At 36.6% G+C, this 22,020-nt stretch overlaps 1 protein-coding gene across 3 annotated transcripts in view; it reads left to right on the top strand.

Moving 5' to 3' along the window:
* Window positions 1-2,595: 2,595 nt before the first annotated feature.
* RBM46 (RNA binding motif protein 46) overlaps window positions 2,596-22,020 on the top strand; it is a 43,837-nt gene continuing 24,412 nt past the window's right edge. Inside the window, exons 1-4 of one of the 3 annotated variants that reach the window (XM_073805463.1) lie at window positions 2,596-2,624; window positions 14,391-14,552; window positions 15,381-15,848; window positions 16,360-17,142. In XM_073805463.1, coding sequence (XP_073661564.1) covers window positions 14,402-14,552; window positions 15,381-15,848; window positions 16,360-17,142 — 1,402 coding nt within the window. In that variant the 5' untranslated portion in view covers window positions 2,596-2,624; window positions 14,391-14,401. Of the gene's footprint in view, window positions 2,625-10,494; window positions 10,816-14,390; window positions 14,553-15,380; window positions 15,849-16,359; window positions 17,143-22,020 lie in introns of those variants that run through there. The other 2 variants (XM_033857238.2, XM_033857239.2) reach the window with 2 other exon arrangements.

Raw genomic sequence — 22,020 nt, 5'->3', positions numbered from 1 at the left:
CTGGCATTTACAGAGCTCCCCTTCTATTTTCTCCCTCACCAATAAGTATCTTTCAACTTTTGGCTTCTTTTCAGTCAAAATCACCTCTACATAGCTTATCTTCTTTCTTCCATTCATTTGGATCACATTCCCCATAAACTTGCAAATAAACTTCTAATAAACCCTAATTTGGGATCTATTCCTGAAAAATAATTCAAGTTGGTATAAGTGTTTTAGCTTCTCTTTTCTAGGAACCTTGAGAAATAAAGTTAAACGTCATTCCTTCAATTTTACATGTAAAGAATATAGTTTTAATAGCATTTGAGAAATATACCTATTTATAGGCTATGGATAATAAAAGATTTAGAAGGAATATGACCAAAACGACATATAATATAAGCAGCAGAGGGGTCTTCAAGTAACACTGTCTTATCTAAAGCAAGTTCTTTGGTCTGACTCTAATGCCTATTGAGGAACTTTTCTTTATTTGGTTTCCTTTACACTTGGAGTAGAAGAAAAAGGAAAAAAGAAAACTGGAAATGTAAAACAACCCTTCAGTCTGCTTCCAAGAACATCTTGTGCAGCTCACAAGATAACATCTCCACCTAGTGTCATTTTAGGGATCCTACAGCAACTCCTTAAAAATTGATTAAACTTTTCAGACTAATATGTCTAACACAATTTTAGTTAGTTTAACCTTAAACATGTGTTATTTAGAATTAATTAATTGGAATTGGGGAGGCATCAGCATGAAAATTAAGAATGTAAGGAGTCTTTCTTCAGAGAAATAAAAAGAGCAGCCACAAATAGTAATCAATATGATGGAACAATTATCCTTGTAGTTCCTGAAGTGGAGAAATGACATGTTTTAAAAAAAAAAAAAAAAGCTAAGTAGGTGTATCCCATCAGTCTAGGTTTTCTGGTTGCTGTACTTTGAATGCATGCAGCCTGTATAAATGAGATTGGTATTCATTGACTGAAAGGCAGAGAGTTTAGGGAAGAGTATTTGTTGAGCTTCTAGTATGCACTGGGTATTATGCCACTTGTTTCTGGACACACTTTGAGACAGTATAACATAGTGGTTTTGTCTGCAGGTTTCAGAGACAAACTGGGGCTACTTATTTGCTATATGACCTTGAGTAAACTACTTAAGCTCTGTGTGTCCAAGTTTCCTCAACTGAAATGTGGGGCTACAGGGGGCTAGCATGTTTGCCAAAGTTACTGGGAAAAATAAATGAACTAATATGTGAAAATCCCTTAAAGTTGTTTCTGGCACATAGTAAGTGCTCACTATTAACATCATCATTTAAACCTCATGAACCCCATTTTAAACTAGGGCTCAGAGAAGTTATTTCTCCAGGGTGTCATAATCACAAAATGGTAACATAGGGATTTGAGCCCAGATCTGTATGACTCCAAAGTTCTTGCTCATTCCTTACTGTTGGAGTATGTTAATATATATATATGTATATATATATATATATATATATATATATATACACGCACACACTACTTGTTAACTAAGGAAATTTAAGACATTCATTAGTGCCTCGAATATATGGAGACAACAAATTGAAATCACAAATTAGTGTAGAAGAAAGCAACACGAGGTTGGGAATTAGGGGGGGCCTGTGTTTACTGTGTTAACTCAGTGGATTATTCTGGGCATCAAGTTCCTCCTTTGTTAAAGGAGAAGCTACATGATCTAAGTTCTTTCCAGTTCTAATACTCCATGAATCTATGGAATTGGTTCCTAAAGTCATCTTTTTCTTTCGTTGTCTGCCACATAAACCCAAGCTCTATTTTTAAAGGAGGCAAAATTCAGGGTTATGCGTGCAGAATGTGACACAACCGTATCCATGAAAGCTGCTTTTACACGAGTACAACCTGGTTCTTCAGCTCCGCCACGGCCAAATCACCCTCCCAACTGATTATAGCTGTACAGTCCGACCTATTACTACTAAGTCTCCGATTCAGCCCAACCTCTTGCGCACTTAAACCACTCAATCTTTACAAGTCTACTCTATTGCAAATCCTTCTTTTAGGCTTATATCTCCCCACCCCCACCCCCAAGTCCTTATTTAAAAAGGTTCATAGTATATATGACCGTCTTGGGTCAGACTAGCAGTTTAAGACTTGAAAACGCTGAGAAAAAGAACCTTTACAATGCATCCACATTCCCCCACAAGTAAGAGAAGTACGGAAGTTCAAATTACAGCCCTTGTTTTTAAATGCCTCAACAAAACACGCAGGACCCTTTTTTGGTATCAGTCTCTGCCCAACTGCGCCGACAACCGGCTCTCCTCGCTCCAATTGGCTAAAGCGTCTGTCACTCCAAAAGTTTTTTTCTCCCCTTCCAAGAGCCACCTTCGGATTTAAACCTTAGTCCCGCCCACTCCCCCGCCCCCCTCCCCAGGGCTGGTCACTGATTGGTCGAGGCGTCATTCCGCGTGGGCTGCCAAGGCCACCGAGCGCTGCGCCAGCTGGGAGACCAGGCTAGGCGCGAGGACGCCGCGAGCTCCTCCACGTGGGCTCCCCTCCCCCCTGTGGCGACCACCGCTCTGAGCGACTGGCCCCGAAACGGTGGCGGCGGTTTGTGGTCGTTGGTCCCAGGGATTTAGGACGAACATTTGAAGACCCGAGGGGTGAGGAAGGGATGGGGGCCGCAGGGACACTGGAGACCCTGCCTCCTGGCTGCAGAAAGCCCTGTCCGACTCCCTGCCCCGGCAGTTGAGCAGCGGGGACCCAAGCCCGGCGGGAGGCGGTGTTTGCGGGTTACTCAAGCCCGGCGGGAGGCGGTGTTTGCGGGTTGCCCCAGCCCCGTCGAGCAGCGGAAGGGCAGGTGCCCTCGGCGTGGCTTCCCGCCCCAGGGGAATCTTTTGAGCAGACTGGGCCCGCCGTCGCTGCTTGCGCCGCGTGGCCTCGCAGGCAGTCCGCCCCCAGCCCCGCGGTCCTGTTGGGGCCCCTCTGCGGCTCCTTCCGTCCGCGGCGCCCTGCCCTCTCTCCGCCTTATTTCCGCTCTCCCCCGCTGCCTTCCGGCCGCTTCCCATCCGCTTCCCTCCATGTTCTTCTCCTAACGCTCTTCTGTCGATCGCCGCAGGTCCAGGCCGCCCGCCTGACCTCCCGGCCGTGCAGCCGTTGTCGCACCCGCGCGTCCCCTCTGGAGGCTTTGGGACGACGCCCTGGGCGTCCCACTGCTGGGTGAGATTTGGCAATTACGTCGTTCTTTTCATCGAGTTGTAACGGGGATGAGCCTCGAACTTTCTTCTCAGCCTTGGACTCTCTTCTGTTCCTCCCCAAGGGCTCTCTCGTGTGTCGGGTGTTGACAGTGGCGGGCTGCGGGTGTAGAGGGTGATAGTGACCCCTCTCCCCCGCGACAAGCGGCGTGCAGCCGTGGACTACTACACGCGTGAATACCCGCACAGTATCATCTTTGTTTCCTAACGCCACATGGTTTTAATTACTAATTAAATAAAAATATTTTGGGGGGGTACCGGAAAGACCGCTGAACCTGGAGTCAGGAGACATGAGGTTACATCCTTGCATTGGTTTGAATTCTGAGATACTTGTGAAGCTGCTTGGTTTATTTGGGCACCGTTGCTTCATATGTGAATTTAGTTTAGCTAATGTTGACGTTTCTTTCAGCTGTCTCTTTACATTCTTGATGAATACTCTATAGCCTTTATCGTATATGGTGATTCTAATATAGGCCAATATCATGGAACATCAGCAGGTGCTTTTAAAGACTTGCCTTCTTTTACACATCTGTACCACTTTGTGTTTGAGGATGATGCCATAGAACCAGGAAGCAGGATATGTTGCATGTATAAGTAGACTAACATATAAATAACATTCGCGTGTTGATAGAATTTTGCTTAGTTAAATAATTAGAAGGTATTTTCCTTTCACGAATCACTGCAGTGTATAGTAGAGGAGTTTGACAAACTTCCATTTAGAGCTTTTCAGAATTAAAGTTCATCATGGGCTCTCATGATATATTCCTTTCCAGAGTACACATTAAAAATATTCTATTTTAAGAATAGCTTGATTGCAATTATGTGCCATTATAGACATAAAGATTAGTATTAGTGCTGCAGTTATTAAATATTAGCAGTGCCGTAATTAGCACTGCTTCAACTGCTAATTTTCACTTAAGAAGATGGAGTGTTCAACTTGAACATAATTACCTAAGATTATAATACATATCAACACTTGAAATATAAAGTGAAATGTAAAGTGTATCTTTTATTGAAAAATAAGATGTAGCATTACCAGATATATAATGAGGCAAAAATTATTAGTAACAAGAATATGCCCAATTTGTGGACAGAAATTAAGCCTTATATTTTTAAGGGTGTCATTTTTGTTGTTAGGAAACTTAGACATGCTAGTTTAAGGAGGGTTTGGTGTAAAATCTGTCCAGATTTGCATATTAATGCTGGTTGTTGTTTCTCATTTTATTACCTGAGAGTTGGTGAAGCAAGAAAATGAGGGAAGAAAATATGATCTCTATGTTCAAATTGTGACAGATTTCAGGTGACAGATTATAGAAAACCTTATGTAAGCAATAGTAATGCATAATTTTGTAGTAGTGTACAAGAATTTTGGTCCTATTGTGGATAGCTTTATCCGAAGTTCAAAGAGCATATTACACTTTTGTATTCAAAGCACTATTTTAAAAATTTATTTTTAGTTACAATTATTTTTTAAAGTAGTTCAATTTTTAAGTTTTTTCTGAATTTAAACCTGCCCTCCACAGTACTCCTAGAGGTTGTGAGACACCTAGTACTAAAACTTTTTATACTTGATTTATTTAACTTCTAGGAATAAAAATGTGCTCTCATTCTTTCATAAAAGTAATGGAATTGAACTGATCCATTTATACCCTTTTAATGTTAGACTTACACATCCATACATTTTTGACTAATCCTTCTCATTTTTCCAACCATGTTCCTGTAGTGCAGTCTGTCACTAAAATGAGTTGTTGCTAAAAAACCTCCATTGACCTGCTAACCATGTACCACACTCAGTAACAACTGAACAAATGAGAAACTTAATGCCATGTAATTTAAAGGATGCCTTAAAGATCTAATGTGCTTTCTATAAATGTATTTTGATATTTTTAAAATTAATACTTTTTCACTATTGCATTCAGTTTTTAAAAATCCAAATAAAATTTATAAAATGTTCATTTTCACAACTTCATAAATTTTTACAGTAATTCAGAAGATGAAGTTTCCATTTAAGTAGTTTGAACACAACTGACAAGTTCCTTTAGATGAATGATTAATTTTCATTTATATTTTGCTAAAATTGTGCTTGTTATTTTTTCATTAATATATTTTCTATTTTGAAAGGGAGTAGGAATTTGAAATTTTATATTTTTGTTAACTTATTAAGATGTTTAATATTAATGAAGATATAGTTAGCATTTCAAGCTAAAGGCTTGATTCAAATTGCTGCTTGAATATCTATCCTGTGATTGGCTATACTATCTCGGACTTCTGCTTTATAGCTTAGTGGATTTTTTGTTTTTCTTCTACTTTTGAAACTGAGATGGAGAGGAATCTTTGAAAGTCCAAAGTTTAGGAAAAAATATTTATCTGTGAAAGCTAGAGTTTATAGAGTACAACAACTTTTAATCTACCCTTCCTACTTTTTTTTTTTTTTTTTTTTTGCATAAACCATGTATGCCATTCTCATGCTCAGGACCCTCCTTCCTTTACTCAGATTCCTTGGGTCAGCAGGGTAGGAAGAAAGTTTGTAAAACACTTAGGGCTGTGAATACACAGCTGAAAGTGGCAGAGGACTAACTGAGCCTTGGAGGCTTCAGTTGGTATGTCAGCTTTGTCATAATGTATTGGACTGCTATGCTTCCTTGGAATTTTGGTAATTCTCAGATTGATTCTGGAACATTTTGGAATGAATATAAAGATATTGTATGCCTGTTTTAGATTTGATTTATAATTCTCTAGTTGAGGTTCCTGAATTCTGTCTCTTTTAGAAGTGTATTTTGGTTAAATTAAGTATGGTCTTCATGTTAGATATTTTTAAACTTTCTTAATTGTGACTTAGATATGTGTATATGTTACTTGTGTTTTGGAGACTTTAAGAACATACTCCTTTTTAAAGAGAGGGTAGGATTGGTGACTTTCCAGTGTATCTTATACTTCTGTAATTTCAAGTTTTTACATTTTGATTGAGATTTCTTGAAGTGTACTGAATATAACATACGTTTCTAGTATTTCTTTAGTGAAAAGAGTCTTTAATGTGGAGTCTGGCCTATTGGAGGCTTTAGATAATGTCTTCAAAAATATAACTTCAGTGACATGGATAAACCCAAAATATATGTCTATAAAGTAATTGGAGAGGTGGGGTGAGTTGAAGAAATCAGCCATTTAGAGCAGGCTATGCATTACAGTAAAAAAAAAAAAAAAAAAAAAAGTCCAAGACTTCTTTGGATAAAATGGAAGCAGAAGCTGTATTTATCTATTATGTTTATAGGCAGTAAATTTCATGTGTAAGGTAGCATATTAAACTAGAGTCTTTTTTTCCTCATCCTTTTTCCTGCAGCCTGTTTTAAAAATAGAAACGTCACACTTTGCTTTTCTCTACATTGTATCAATGTGATGTCTTTAGTGTATTGGGCCAGTATGATGTCCTGTGGGATGTTTATTCCATTAAGGTTCCTCTAGACTAAATGATAGAAGAGAGCCAGAGTTTATAAATCTCTGAGGGCTTGAGCCTCAGGTCTTTTCAGTTACTAGTTTTGTGACCTTAAGCAAATTTCCTTACCTTACTTACTCTTGATTTTCCAATGTATAAAATTGGAGGTGGTTTAGGGTCCACTTGCAATTATAATATTTTCTTACTGTAAAGTCTTCAGTGATGGTATAATGGCAAAACCTAAAATAAAAACCATCTTAAACAGAGAAAGGTAGTTATATCATTTAAAATGCTTTTGATTTTAAAGGAATGATAGTAGAAAAAAATTGTGTTTAAAGACAAAAGGTTGGTTAATCTTTCTCTCATTAATGATTTTGATTGTCAAAGAGTAGCATCTCTTTTATAAGAATCTATTAATAATACATTGATTTATTTATTGGGATTTGATGTCACATTAATAAAATATATTCCTGAAGTATAGTATAAGGTACACAGTTAGCTGAATATACAGACTTAAGACTTTTCCCTTGATAAGACTTCTTTCCTACTTCTGCCATTTAGTAAATATATGAGGCCAGTAAATTAAAAGAATCTGAAAATTATATAAAGAGAAAGGAGATGTTACTAGCCATGATGAAATGAACATGGAAGGAGGAATTAAGGAAAAGCTGAACAGCTTTTTACCTTTTATGGAGATGGGCCTTTACAATGTAGCTTTATTATTTAAAACAAAAGTTCTTTAGGATATCACATATACCTGTTCTTCAAGTGTAAATACATTTTTAAAATGAATTATCAGTACCCAAATAATATTGATGGGTGGATATTCTGTTTTATTACAAGGATGACAGAATGTTGACTATTTAAGCCATTGTTGAATTCTGTTACTATTCACTGGTTAGACTAGGGCAGATTTAAGTTGTTTTTTTTTAATTATATTTGGAAAGATAGCTCTTAATTAAGCTTGCACATATGTAAAAGTTGTGTCTTGGAAGAGGGGGATAAGTTAGGTCATTTCATGTATGGAGCACCAGTTGGATTAGAGAGGAGGGTGGGAAGAACTGGTTGGTTAAACCTAAGAAGATGAAATTCAGTATGACTCTAAAATCTAGTTACTTGATACAGGCTAGGACAGATTTGGGTTTTTTGGTTTTTGTTTGTTTTTTTGACAGTTTGCTTAATTTGAACTGTGAGTGTCATGCAGCTGTGTAAAACATGTAATCTTTCTCTGTACTGGTGGACTTTTCAGTCTTGGCCATCATGCTTTTAAAGGTAAAAGAGGATAGTGAGGGAACATGAAACTATACAAGAAGCAGTTAATACACCCATTTTCCAAATGGCTCTGTAGAAAGCTAATAGAGTTACTAAGGAAAATTAGGGTATCATATTGAAATGTTTGGAAAACACTGAGTTAAACAAAGCCGAAAGGTTTGTTTAACTAAAACTTTTTGTGGGCTTAAATATACTGGTTTTCCTTGTGATGCTCTTAAGAGGAAGGTATAGTGATTCTCAGATGTTTTTAGGCATTGAACACAATTTTGAGACCTGTTAATAGCTCCTGGAATAATCATTTTAGGGACATCAACTTAGAAGATGTTGGGTTAAAGAAACTGATAATGTTTAACCTGGAGAAGAGAAGAATCGTTTTTCAAATGCAGTTATATGAAAGAGGTATGTTCAGTTTGGCCAGAAGAATAAAGTCAGAACCTATAGGTGAAAGTTACAAGGAAAGAGATTATGATCCATTAAAAGGAAGAACTTTCTTAAAGAGTTAGCCAAACTTAGATTGCTCTAGTGGATAGTGAGTTTGTTGTAAGAATTCAAGAATAAGATGGATGACTGCTCTGCAGCAATATTATAAAGAAGATGTAAACATCAGGTGGGTGGTTGAATTAGATGATTTTTAAGGTCTCTGATAAGTTTGAAATTATTTTATTAGGGGTTTTCCAAAAAGTTTTTGTTGATGGATTTTTTTTCCCTCTAAGTTTGTACAGTGTTGTGGTTTTTTTTTTTTTTAATTGTGTTGTAGTTTTTCAAAGAAGGCATGAATAATTGATTAGTTATTTTAACCTTTTTTTTTTAAACTATTCTGAAAAAAGTCTGGATTCAGGTACTGGTATTGCAGTTTTTAAGTTATATGATCTCCGGCAAATTATATCACTCTTTGGAGATCTCAGATTATTAAATAACTAAAACGAGGGTAATATAAAGTAGGGGTTTAGGAGTCCAGTATTTAGGCAGACGGGTCTCTGATTTGCATATCTACCCTACAAGTGCTATGACTTTTGTCTCTCTTAGTCTTAGTTTATTTATTTTTAAAATGGAAAAGAAAACTTACCTCACAGGGTAAGTACTAAATGAGATAATGTGTATAAAGTGCCCGTCATCATGCAGAGTATATAATGTGGTAAATAAATGAATGCAGAAATAAGCATGAAATGGAATTTCAGAAATTAGTAAAGGTAAAAGTGTAAAGTGATTGGTCAAAGGTCTGTTGACTGAGAAGTAGAACCCAGGTCCATTACTTTTAGTTAAACCACAATGTCTCTCCCTGTCTCATTCATTGAGCATTAAACATATGCCAGGGAATGTACATTGTGGTAGAAATCTGGAAATAAAAGACTAGACCCTTCTAAAACTCTGTCGGGGGTTGGAGAGGAGGAGCGGTAGGGATTGACAGCCCAGCACTCTGAGATGGTAGCAGTACAAAGGAATACAGTACCTAATTTAGCGTTGAGAAGGGAGGGTCGACAAGGGTTTTTTGGGAAAATATTAAGAGTGGGAAAGGCAAAGAAAGTGAGGAAGGACTGTGGGAGCAGCCTATGCAAAGGCTGATATATGAGAACATGGCATATTTGTGAAATTGCAACTAGATAAGTGTTGTTGTTGACATATAGTAAGAAATGAAGTTGGAGAGGGGTAGGTAGGCCAGGTTAGGAAAGGACCTTTATGACTTTTCTAAAAAAGAGTTTAGATTTTATCTTTACGGAAGAGTGGGAAATCCCTGAAAGGGCTTTCTGCTTTTAATAAAAGTAGCATACTCTTGATATTCACAGAAAAGTGACAAATTAAGGTCCCTTAACTCCTCATTCCTATTTACCAATGATAACTACTGTTAAAGTTCCTTGTAAATTTTTCCAAAATTGTATGCCTTAATTTTTGTATTCACAAGCATCTGAGTGTATACATATATATCTTTAAACAAAACACACAGTTGATATATAGTAAAATGTATTGTTCTCCAACTTACTCTCATGTGATATTTCTTGAATATTTTTCCATATCAGCACACACAAATCTATGACATTCTTTAATAACTACATAACATTCCATTGTGTAGTTATACCATAATTTTTAAATCATTCCTCTATTGGTAGACAACTAGATAGTTTTTAGACTTTTTATTTTGCATACAATGTTTCAGTGAACATGCTTGTGCGTATATCTTTATATACTTGTGCAACTATACCTGTAGGTTAATTTCTTAGTAATTGAATTACTGAGTATATGTACATTTTAGATTTTTTTTTTTTTTTTTTTTTTGCGGTACGCGGGCCTCTCACTGTTGTGGCCTCTCCCGTTGCGGAGCACAGGCTCCAGACGCGCAGGCTCAGCGGCTATGGCTCACGCTCTGCGGCATGTGGGATCTTCCCGGACTGGGGCTCGAACCAGTGTCCCCTGCATCGGCAGGCAGACTCTCAACCACTGCGCCACCAGGGAAGCCCTAGATTTTAATAAATATTAACAAATTTTCCTCAAAAAAATCATTCCAATTTAATGCACACCTGCCCAAAGTGTATGAAGTTATATTAAGGATTTTTTTGAATTTTCTGTTAGATTCTTCATCCAACAAATAATTACTGAGTACCTACTGTATACCAAGCACTGTGGTGGGTAACAGGGAAAGTGTTCAAGGCAGGTGGGATCTCTGCTCTTATGCAGCCCAGAGTTTAAACCACAGAAAGTCTGCAGGTATTTCGTTTGGTCTCTACAGTTTTTATTATTGTTTTTTTAATTGAATTAATTTCCAGTTTTTTTTTAAAACCCTGCAACATTTTGTTTTCAAGGAACTATGAATCTCTTGTAGAGATAATGCTCTCTGAAATGCAGGTTTAAAACAAAGAAGACACCTAACTGGATGATGATGATGATATTGCTCTTTCCTGGATTGTAAGTCCTTTTAAGGCAGAGTCTATGCGTGAACTCTCTTTGTACTAAATTTTGGAAGGAACATTAAAAGCCACGTGGTCCAGCAATGCACCCTTTGTTTGAATTTCTCCAGCATGTCCAACCTGTATTTGAATACTTCAGTTTGGCGGGAAGATACCTTCTGTTCAGCACTTTACAACTTTGTGCAGTTCTCTCTGCTTAATAGAACAATACAATAGCCAGGTGTTCCTTTTTTTTTGTTTTTTTTTTTGCTGTACGCGGGCCTCTCACTGTTGTGGCCTCTCCCGTTGCGGAGCACAGGCTCCGGACGCGCAGGCTTAGCGGCCATGGCTCACGGGCCCAGCCGCCCTGTAGCATGTGGGATCTTCCCGGACCGGGGCACGAACCTGTATCCCCTGCATCGGCAGGCGGACTCTCAACCACTGCGCCACCAGGGAAGCCCAGGTGTTCCTTTTAAAATGAACGATCGTATTACCCTTGTGCTCAAAATCTCCAGTGGCTCCTTATTTACTCAGAATAAACCGTGAAGTCCTTTGGCACCTGACTTACAAGGTCTGTGTGATGTGGCAGCTTGTTACCTTGCTGACTTCATCTCCCACTGTTCTCCTCTTGGCTTTGCCATACTGGTCCCCTTGCTGTACCTTATATGTGCCATGCATACTTCTACTCTTGGGCCTCTGTCCTCGTTTTTCCATTTGTGTTGAATGTTCTTCCCAAATAACTGCAATGGCTAGGTTCCTCAGTGTTATAGGGAGGCCTATGCTGCTTATCTGTTTAAAATTACACCCTGTCTTCTGCAAACCTCTTCGCCACCCATGTGCCCTATCTCTGTTCTTTTCCCCCCTACTGTTATCTTTTAACATATATTATTTACATATTACTTGTATTATCATTTGTTTTCCTTACTGGAGTATAAGCTATACAAGGGAGGAATTTTGGTCTTTTACTTACTGATGTATCCCAGACATAAGGAATAGTGCGTGGCACACAGTTGGTCCTTAATAAACATTTCTTGAGTAAATGAATGAATTAGAGTTTGCAGTCCCTGGTCAGCAGTTTGTTTTTTTATTGTTCTATTAATTTATTATACAACAGTATTATTTTATTAGAAATTACTATTAATTATATATTCTATTAATTAGATAGTAAATACATTTATAGTGCTTATATGCAAAATACTATTTTAAGCACTTTATGCTTAATGCTGACAATAACTCTATGAAGTAGAAACTGTTACTATCTATCTTTTAGAGACAAACTGAGGCCAAACTTGCCCAAAGTCATAGCTAGTAAAGGGGAGGAACCAGGGTTCACATTTAAGCAGTCGTTTAGGTACCTGAATTTGCTCTCAATTATGACACCATGCTGCTGTTCTTATTTGAAGGAAATTAGCCTTTTATTATGTTGTGTTGCAGATCATTTTTCCCTGTTTGTAATTTTCCATCTTAGTTTTGTGGTATTTTTTGCCTTCAAAATAGTTAATACTTAGGTAGTAAAAATAATCTAGTAATATTTTTCTTTGAGGCTTTTTGTTTATTTTTTAGCAGGACCTTCTTGACTATAAGATTTTAAAAATAAGTTTACCCATTTTTTCCCTTAGCTCTGATTTGTAAGAGAAGCTTAAAGTAGTCATATACATATTTTATATCATCTTGACAGCATTGTGGAGATTTTGTTTGTAAGAGACAAGGCTAAAACCTGAAACAATGGTTAGGAACCTAGCATAGTTGGCCCTCCGTATCCGCAGTTCCACAGCTGCAGAGTCAACCAATCTTTGATCGAAAACATTTGAAAAAAGAAATTCCAGAAAGTTCCCCAAACTTGAATTTGCCAGGAATGCTGGCAACTATTTATATATCATTTGCATTGCATTTACAACTGTTCATATACCATTTACATTTTATTAGGTGTTCTAGTAATCTAGAGATGATTTAAAGTATGTGGGAAGAGGTGCATAGGTTATAGGCAACTACTATGCTATTTTATGAGACTTGAGCGTACGTGGGTTTTGGTATCTGTGGGAATCCCCTATGGATACTGAGTAATGAGGAAGGACTATGCTAATTCAAGTAAGAAATAATTGAGAACAGGCTGTGGGGATAGACAGGAAAAGATTGATTTCAAGAAATATTTAGGTGGACACAAAGCACCAAGCTCATCTCCCTGTGCTACGCATCTGCTTCCCACTAGCTAGCTATTTTACATTTGGTAGTGTGTATATGCTTGTAATCTCTCTACGGCAGTTGCCTCTCGATGAGAACCAGTTCTTTCTGGTACATTTACCAAATGCATTTCATTTTTGAAAAGTAAAAATTAATTACGTGCTCCATGAGCTGAAGGAAGGGAGGTCAATTTATTTCGAAATGGTAGAATTTACATGGAAAAATTCAGGCAAAAGAGGTAAGAAATAGGTATTGTAGGGTTACATTCAAGGTCTACAGTTGGTTCTACACGGTGTTCATTTCTTTATTTTTACAGCATTCTTTTTTTTCAGATTTAAAAAATTTTATGTTGCACATAATAGAGTTATTTCAGAGTTATTGAGAACTGTTAGATGTGGTGATAAAAAATAAAAATTCTTTCCTTCAAAAGAAAAGAAAAAAAATATTTAGAAGGGAAAATATGCAGGTCTTTGTGACTGATAGCTGTGAGTCAAAGGAAGGACTTCAGGGTTTAGTCCCAAGTTTCTGGTTGTGACAGTTTGGAGAAGGAGTAATACATACTCCTTGTGGTGCCATTTATTGGTTGGATGGATGAATTGATGGAAATCAGGTAAAACAGGAAGGAACACGTTTGGAAGATAAAATGACATTCAGTTCTGGATCTGTTGAATTCAGGATGCCAAATGAAAATCTCGTTCTCAGTGCTAGTTAGGCAAACTCAGTAGGCAGTTTGATAAATGACTTTAATAGTAGTTTAATAAAGTAGTAGTTTATTGTTACTTTAATAGTAGTTTAATAAAGAACACTGGGCTGCTAAATTTAAGGCAATGAGGTAGATGGCAGGTAGAAGCTGTATGGGTGCATGAGCTACTCTCCTGCCATGTTCAGAATTACATCATTGGATGCAATAGGATTGCTTGGAAAGAAATTTAAAGACTGTAAAAAGATTGGGTGTGATGTGTATGATATGGTTGTGTTTGTAGCTGTATTCCTCATCACTCAGAAAAACTCAGATATTTTAAAACAAGGAAGGACTTTTGGAGGTCACCTAATTTTAGCTCTATCAATTTATAATTTCTGAATACTTTGTTACTACTTCTGCTTGCTTTTTTCTCCTCTCCCTTTCAGTTACTTCTGTTTTCCCACTTTTGTTTTTGTTGTTGCCTTTCTCTTTTTCACTTTTGACTTCCTTTCTTTGTAGCTTAGGCCTTAAAAAGGTACTGCTTAATTGATCAGAGACATTAAAAGAGTTTTCCAGCTTCCACTGTAGAGAAGAACTTTGGGGGCAGGGCTACAGTGATAACCAAATGTAGCAGCGACAACTATCCTTGGTTTTTTGCTACTCAAAGAAATGCTTCATAGATTCCTCCTGGCGCTCCATGTCATAAACACTGCTTTTAAACTTTGCTTTAGGAACTGCAACCATGAATGAAGAAAATACAGATGGAACAAATGGATGCAGTAAAGTCCGAACTGGTACTCAGAATGAAGCAGCATTACTTGCTTTGATGGAAAAGACTGGATACAACATGGTTCAAGAAAATGGGCAAAGGAAGTTTGGTGGTCCACCTCCAGGTGTGAATTTGTTTATGTTCAAAAAATTGAATCTTTAATGTAGTCATTTACATCAGGTATATCTCCACAAGTATCCCAAACAATAGCTCTTTCCTTGTAACCGCTTTAAGACGTCAGCAATCATTTTTACTGTTGGGAGGGAAAAGAGGTAGATTATATGGTTATGCATGTCTTTCCCTTACATTTTTTAACTCTCCACTTGGTTTAAGAAGCAGTTGAGAAAGAAGTCAGGATTAGGTCAGTCGGGAAAGGGTACTCTGGCTATGAAAGGGGAGGTCATTTGGGGAGGAATTTGAGAGTAGTGAGTAGAGGAGTGCTGTTTATACTAGATGCAAACAGGTTATTGGATATAATGTTTTGCCTTTCTACCAATACCAGTACAATTTCCTTGCTCAAACCCTCCAATTAACTTTCTGTCAGACTTAAAAGAAAATCTTGGCTTCTGACTGCATTGATGGCTACCATTTTACTCCTCCCTCAAGTATGCATTTCCTATACAGACCTGCATGCTCTGGTTGTTCTAATATAACTAATATAAAAAGCACTTGCTTTTCTTTTTTCTGATATATTCTCAAGGCTCATTCCCTCATTTCATTCAGGCTTTATTTTTCTCCATAGCACTTATTACTCATTGTCTCCTTTCTCTATTGAATATAAGCTTCATGAGGGAAGGGGGCTTCTAGTTTGTTCACTGTTGTATCCCCAACACCTGTAATAGTGCATAGCATATAAAAGGCTCACAGTAAATTTGTGGCATGAATTACTGAATAGTGAACATAAATATTTTATTAGAATTTATTTGTCTGTTTATTTATTTTTGTCTTTCAGGTTGGGAAGGTCCACCTCCACCTAGAGGCTGTGAAGTTTTTGTAGGAAAAATACCTCGTGATATGTATGAAGATGAGTTAGTTCCTGTATTTGAAAGAGCTGGGAAGATATATGAATTTCGACTTATGATGGAATTTAGTGGTGAAAATCGAGGTTATGCTTTTGTGATGTATACTACAAAAGAAGAAGCCCAGTTAGCCATCAGAATTCTTAATAATTATGAGATTCGACCAGGGAAGTTTATTGGTGTGTGTGTAAGCTTGGATAATTGCAGATTATTTATTGGAGCTATTCCAAAGGAAAAGAAGAAGGAAGAAATCTTGGATGAAATGAAGAAAGTTACAGAAGGAGTTGTAGATGTCATTGTTTACCCGAGCGCAACTGATAAGACCAAAAATCGCGGTTTTGCATTTGTTGAATATGAATCTCACAGAGCTGCTGCTATGGCTAGGAGAAAACTAATTCCAGGTAAACTTATCCTTTTTCAAAGGTTATTTTTCTGTGTTAACCTTACTATACATATGGACAGACGACAGTACCTCATAGATCAATTTATGAAAATATGTAGTGCCCTTAAAGAGGAATGGAGATTGTTTAAGGAAGTAAAATAAACCAAGTGATTCCAAAAGACATGAAGCTGATCTTATGAGTCATTAGTTATAATAATTTACTGATTTACTAAATGTATACATTTTAATTTAGCTGTTCATTGTTGTTTGATAAAAATACAAAGGACAGTACCTAATTCTTCTAATAAAGGTCCATCTTTGAAGTGTTTTTGTTCTTTTGACTCTTAAAATTAATTTCACCATAAGTTCTGGCTAGGTTTGCCTTAGTAAAAACTATTTTGTGAGTAGGAAACTAATGCTGACTACATATATCGACATGTATTTGAGTTTCTGCTTCTTTGGAGAAACAGATTTACTTAATTTTGACTTTTGTTTTAATTGTCTTCAAATTAATTTATTCTTTTTTACAGGAACCTTCCAACTATGGGGCCATACCATTCAGGTAGATTGGGCTGACCCAGAGAAAGAGGTTGATGAGGAAACCATGCAGAGAGTTAAAGTTCTCTATGTACGAAATTTAATGATCTCAACTGCAGAGGAAACAATTAAAGTAGAATTCAGTAAATTCAAACCTGGTGCAGTTGAACGAGTAAAGAAACTTAGAGATTATGCTTTTGTTCACTTTTTCAACCGAGAAGATGCAGTGGCTGCTATGTCTGTTATGAATGGAAAATGCATTGATGGAGCACGTATTGAGGTAACACTGGCAAAACCTGTAATTAAAGAAAACACTTGGAGACAGCATCTTAATGGTCAGATTAGCCCCAATTCGGAAAACCTGATTGTGTTTGCTAACAAAGAAGAGAGCTACCCCAAAATTCTAGGCAAGCCACCAACTCTTCCAGCTCGACTCAATGGCCAGCATAGCCCAGGCCTCCCTGAAATTGAAAGATGCACTTACCCACTTTTTCCTGGAACAAAGCTTACTCCAATTAGTATGTATTCTTTAAAATCCAGTCATTTCAATTCTGCAGTAATGCATTTGGATTATTACTGCAACAAAAATAATTGGGCACCACCAGAATATTATTTATATTCAACAACAAGTCAAGATGGGAAAGTACTCTTGATATATAAAATCGTTATTCCTGCTATTGCAAATGGATCCCAGAGTTACTTCATGCCAGACAAACTCTGTACTACTCTGGAAGATGCAAAGGAACTGGCAGCCCAGTTTACATTACTTCATTTGGGTAAGTTTAAAAGTACTTTAAACAATATTGTAGAATATGAAATTAGGAAGTATTATAGATTATTTATAAATTCATTTCTTTTGAACTCAACATTAGTGGTGAGTATTTAACATAAATTTTACCTCAATTTTGTGAATTCATGGTAAATTTTGTTGAGACTTTTCTTTTGTATAAACTTCCTATATTTAGCTATTTAAACATTACTTGGGGGGGATCATTTAGTTTTGATTTACTTTAGAGTTCATGATCCTGTTTCATCAATTTACTGTTTGTGTAATGACTAATCCTCATTTGAAATGATTTCTATATAAGTTACAAGATTTGTTACTTAAACCAATTTATAAGAGTGTTACTGCATCTTTGGTGAAGTCTACACAATAATCTTTTTTTGAGGGCAGGGATAGGGAGTTGGTAAAATCAGAGGCATTTCAGGTGGGTCATGTGTAGACACAACCTTATGCTCACCAATCTGGAAATCTGTCATTATTACTCATGAAAGACAAAAAGCATCATTAAGAGATGTTTATGACCATTCTCTTTAATTTCATGCTTTAAAAATAGTAAGTTTCTCTAAAGCATTTGAGGGATAATTAAGACAAGCTTTGGGCCATATGCTAACTAAATATTTGGCATTGTGAAGGAGGAGATGTAATATCACTCTGGTATTTTCCTACTGCCTGTTTGTTACTGTGTTAACCTCTACCCTCCCCCCTCCCCCTACACCAGTTTGTCTCATTTTTTAATGCAGCTGTAGATTTCAGTTGGTTATTACTTCATGCTTAAAATAAAATTTATTAGAAGAATATTGGCTTATTGAAAAGTCCAATAGAAAGAAAAGGTCTCCTACTAAGGATTATAATTGTTCTTGATTATAATTTCAAAGCCATAGCTTAAATTAATATATAGTTGCAGAATCATACTACTGAAGCTTATATCTATTTAAAATTGATATTCTCAAATTTGGTAAGAAAAGGAAATTGAAAAGGAAAAACATTGTCAAAAGGGAGAGTAATTTTTATACACTGTATAGACTTGCTTATCCATCATGGCCACTCCCATGGTATTACGATGAATATTTTTAGGAGATTCTGATTAGGAGGTGGAGTCAGAATTTTAGACCTGAAGGGAGGGTTCCCTACAAGGAACTTTTCAGCAGTATCCTCAATTATTAGTTTGGAATTTGGGAACTTTACAATCATCTAAGTTAATAAAGTCTTAGGTATGATTTCTATTAAATTACAAAATAGAAATACTTCCATTTTTCTTTTAATAAAGACAACTGAGTTAAAGATAAAATTAGGTGGATAGCAAATGATTAACAGAGTTCTTAGAGCAAATTGGATTAAATTATTCTTTTGGAGTGGAATATTAGGCATTTAGTTGCTGAGCAAGATACTTGCGTCTGTTTTAACATGGTAATGCTGAAACATTTTATTTCTATATCCATTCATTTCCCTTACAAAGTTAACTTAAATTTCAAGATTCTTAAAACTGTTTTTAGTTTGTCAGATTTTCTATTTAAACATGGTTTACCCATCTGCTTTTTTTTTTTTTTTTTTTTTTTTTTTTGGCGGTACGCGGGCCTCTCACTGTTGTGGCCTCTCCCGCTGCGGAGCACAGGCTCCGGACACGCAGGCTCAGCGGCCATGGCTCACGGGCCCAGCCGCTCCGCAGCATGTGGGATCCTCCCAGACCGGGGCACGAACCCGTGTCCCCTGCATCAGCAGGTGGACTCTCAACCACTGCGCCACCAGGGAAGCCCTTACCCATCTGCTTTTAATTCGACTTTTAAGATGTTTTTTACTTGAGTCGTAGGGCCATAGTTAACTTCCTATTCACCTGTAGTTCCCAAAGAAAACCCCTGTTCAGTTATAGCATTTCCAACTTGATTATGTTCATTAGGGATACAGTTAGCTTCAAGAATTGAAATTCTTAGAGGGCGCAGACAGTTTGCTTTAGTCATTCTATTTCAGATTTTATAAACTTTATATCAAAATTGCTTATAACAAAAAATTGAACAATTTGTGTTTTATATATTTTTTCAGCTTTAGTTCATCATCAGAGGCAAAAGCTAAGATCCAAATATAAGCCAAAAATTTCAATTAAATACTAGGGCTTGTAAACACAAGGCTCGAGGCCTTGTCTACAGACAGTACCACAAAAATCCTTATTGTGATTGACTAGAAATATGAGTGAAGCTTGAGTTAAGAGGCAACTAAGCAGGAAAAGAGAGAATTCAAGGAAGTGGAAGAATCAGAGATCAGGGGTCTAGGAATCTTTGATAAGAAAGCAAATATCAGATCTTCAGAGGTCATTAAAGTAGGGGCAGGAGCTATAGACAGCCAGGAAGTCACATATTGCCACAGGGCAGGTTAAGAGTAGATTGAATATTGTTGGCAGTGTTCGGGCTTACCTTTTCCTTTTGTTAATATTGGATCCTCTGGGCTTTAAAGAGCTGATGCCTTTTTATGTGCAGTTTCCTTTAGATAAAGGTTGTAGGGTTTTGCTGGATGGCTCAGGGTTGAGATCATTTGGTGGTAGTGATGTGTTTTTAGAGGGGAAGGGATACTCTGTTACTGACATATCCTGCATGTTTCAAGCATTGGATTGTTTTGAGATCTTGAGAGGTTGCTACTGGTTCCTAGAGTCCCTTAAATGCACTTCCATTAGATCATCCTTTGCCTCTGTTTTCTTGAAGAATTTGAATCTAATTTTCTAGATAGTGAGTTTAACTGCTATTTTAAGATGTTTTCTTTGGGTATAGTATTTTTTTTTAATTTGCTTTGACACTCTTCTATTACCCTCTCAGTTTTGATGCTATTTCGAGCATTACTATCAATTCTTACCTTAATGATCTTTTGCTATTATATGTGATATAAACAGTCATTTACATTTTTATTTCAGAGGTCTTTAAGAATGTGCTTTTACTATCCACATTGTTTTGGCATTACCACGCCCATTTTTCAAGTCTGAAAAATAAAAGAGAAAAAAATTAGACTTTATTTAGTTAAATGACAATCATTGGTGTTGAGTTTTTTCCAAGGGAGAGCAGGCATCTATATAAGTACTAAAGCCAGAGTACTTCTGGTGACCATTTAGTGCTCTTACTAGAATCCCAAATGTTCTCATTGCATAGTACCTTAAAATAAATTTTTAAAATATTTTGGGTTTTTTTTTTTTGGTTCCATTTATAGCGAGCTTTATTTTAAGCAAAATATTTTAAGAAAAGCTGAAAACTGGGGCTAATGCCAAAATTACCCACCCCCACACACACCTTTCTTTACTTCAAAGATAGAGACTGTCTCCATCTCCAAAATGTCAGAGAATAACCTCCCTAACCTCACTGGGAACTCAGCACCCAACCGGCAGGGTAAGAAATTATCTATCACCTGGTTATATTAGGAAGCTGTAATAAATAGGATACTTACTGGGTTTAATGGGTAGAGTACAGACTTGGGGTCTAGGTGATAGGTTCTATACTAAATATTTGATGTATGGAAACATCTTAGGTCATTCAGTATCACATCTTTTTCAATAAGCCTTTTCTGTCTCATAATTTTGTATCTGTTTAATAATGGATCAGACTATCAGTGTGAATAATCCTGCATTTGCTAAAACTTTGCCTCTGTTTTGAATCTGGGCCTTCTAATATTGCCACTGCTTTCCCCTGGAGGATTCTTCACCATCTAGGAGATCAAAATCAAGGAGATAAAGGAAAGTCTTAGTTTTGAAGAAGAAAGTCTTGGAAAATATTTAGTGGAAGGAGTGAGGTAGCCTCAGTGTGTGTTCATAATTCATTTTATTAAATAATTTATTAACAAATAACTCTAGGCAAGGCATTTCTTGTCTCATTTCTGTGTTTGTGTAATCCTGATGCAAGTGGTAGTTTTTTACTTGAATGACCAGCTAAAACTTTTAAAACAGAGGTGAAGAACCTCTGTCACAAACGAGCTTGTGCCATTGATTTAATTTCATCTGACTTTTGTACTGTTGTTTTGCCCATGACTGATAAAATTTAATTAAAGAACAAATGTGTTTTGAATGCCTCTCATGTGTTAATTGTACTTTCCTAAGTAATCTGGAGCTAAAGATAAATAAAACATTGTTTTGGCTCTTAAGGAGTCACAGTCTGCTGAAGAAGGCAGAGACACAAACGCTAAGCACAGGTTATTTGGGGAGTACAGAGGAAGGAGACGCCTCCCACCTGATCTTGGTTGTAAATCTTGAGGAGAGTTTATGGGCAGAAAGGGGCACAGTATGAGCAAACACCTATTAGAAAAACAGCGTGATGGTGACTTAATGGCAAACATTTCTGTATAGCATTTGCTTTGGTGATTTCAGTGAGATTTTAAGAATTAGAAATTGAGAAGATGTGGACTTTTAGTTAACTGAAATTTTATCAGTCCTGCTTTTTGAGACTTTGAAGATTTTTTTTTTTTTTTAGTACAACTGTGTTGACTGTGCTTGCTTCTTCTCTAAGTAATTTTTTTCTTAGATGAATCCATTCTGATTTGTGTGGACCATTTTATATGTGAATATTCATCTTTTATATCTTCTGTACTTTCTTCAGTATTTATTTTGTGTCTGACTTGCATATTGCTTCTCATATTTTGACTTTGTAATAACAAACATCATCAGAAACTAATTTTTTTCTCATCATTGAGTGCTAAAATATTTAATATATATATTCTAAGCATGATAGCCATTGTGTTTGCTATCTCTTTAATATCATTTAAAGATTAGGGGATTAGGTTTTGATTTCTGTTATCACTTGTAAGTTGGTTGAAAGTTATTGAAATAGAAGACACAGCAGGATGAAGGTATACTATTCTGAGAAGCTTTAATCTGAAAAATAACTGGTGCTTTTTTCTTATGAGC

Source organism: Tursiops truncatus, chromosome 5 (assembly GCF_011762595.2).
Source record: "Tursiops truncatus isolate mTurTru1 chromosome 5, mTurTru1.mat.Y, whole genome shotgun sequence".
NCBI classification, from domain to species: Eukaryota; Metazoa; Chordata; class Mammalia; order Artiodactyla; family Delphinidae; genus Tursiops; species Tursiops truncatus.
Note: the sequence above shows the minus strand (reverse complement) of the source record. Positions and strands in the feature narration are given on the sequence as shown.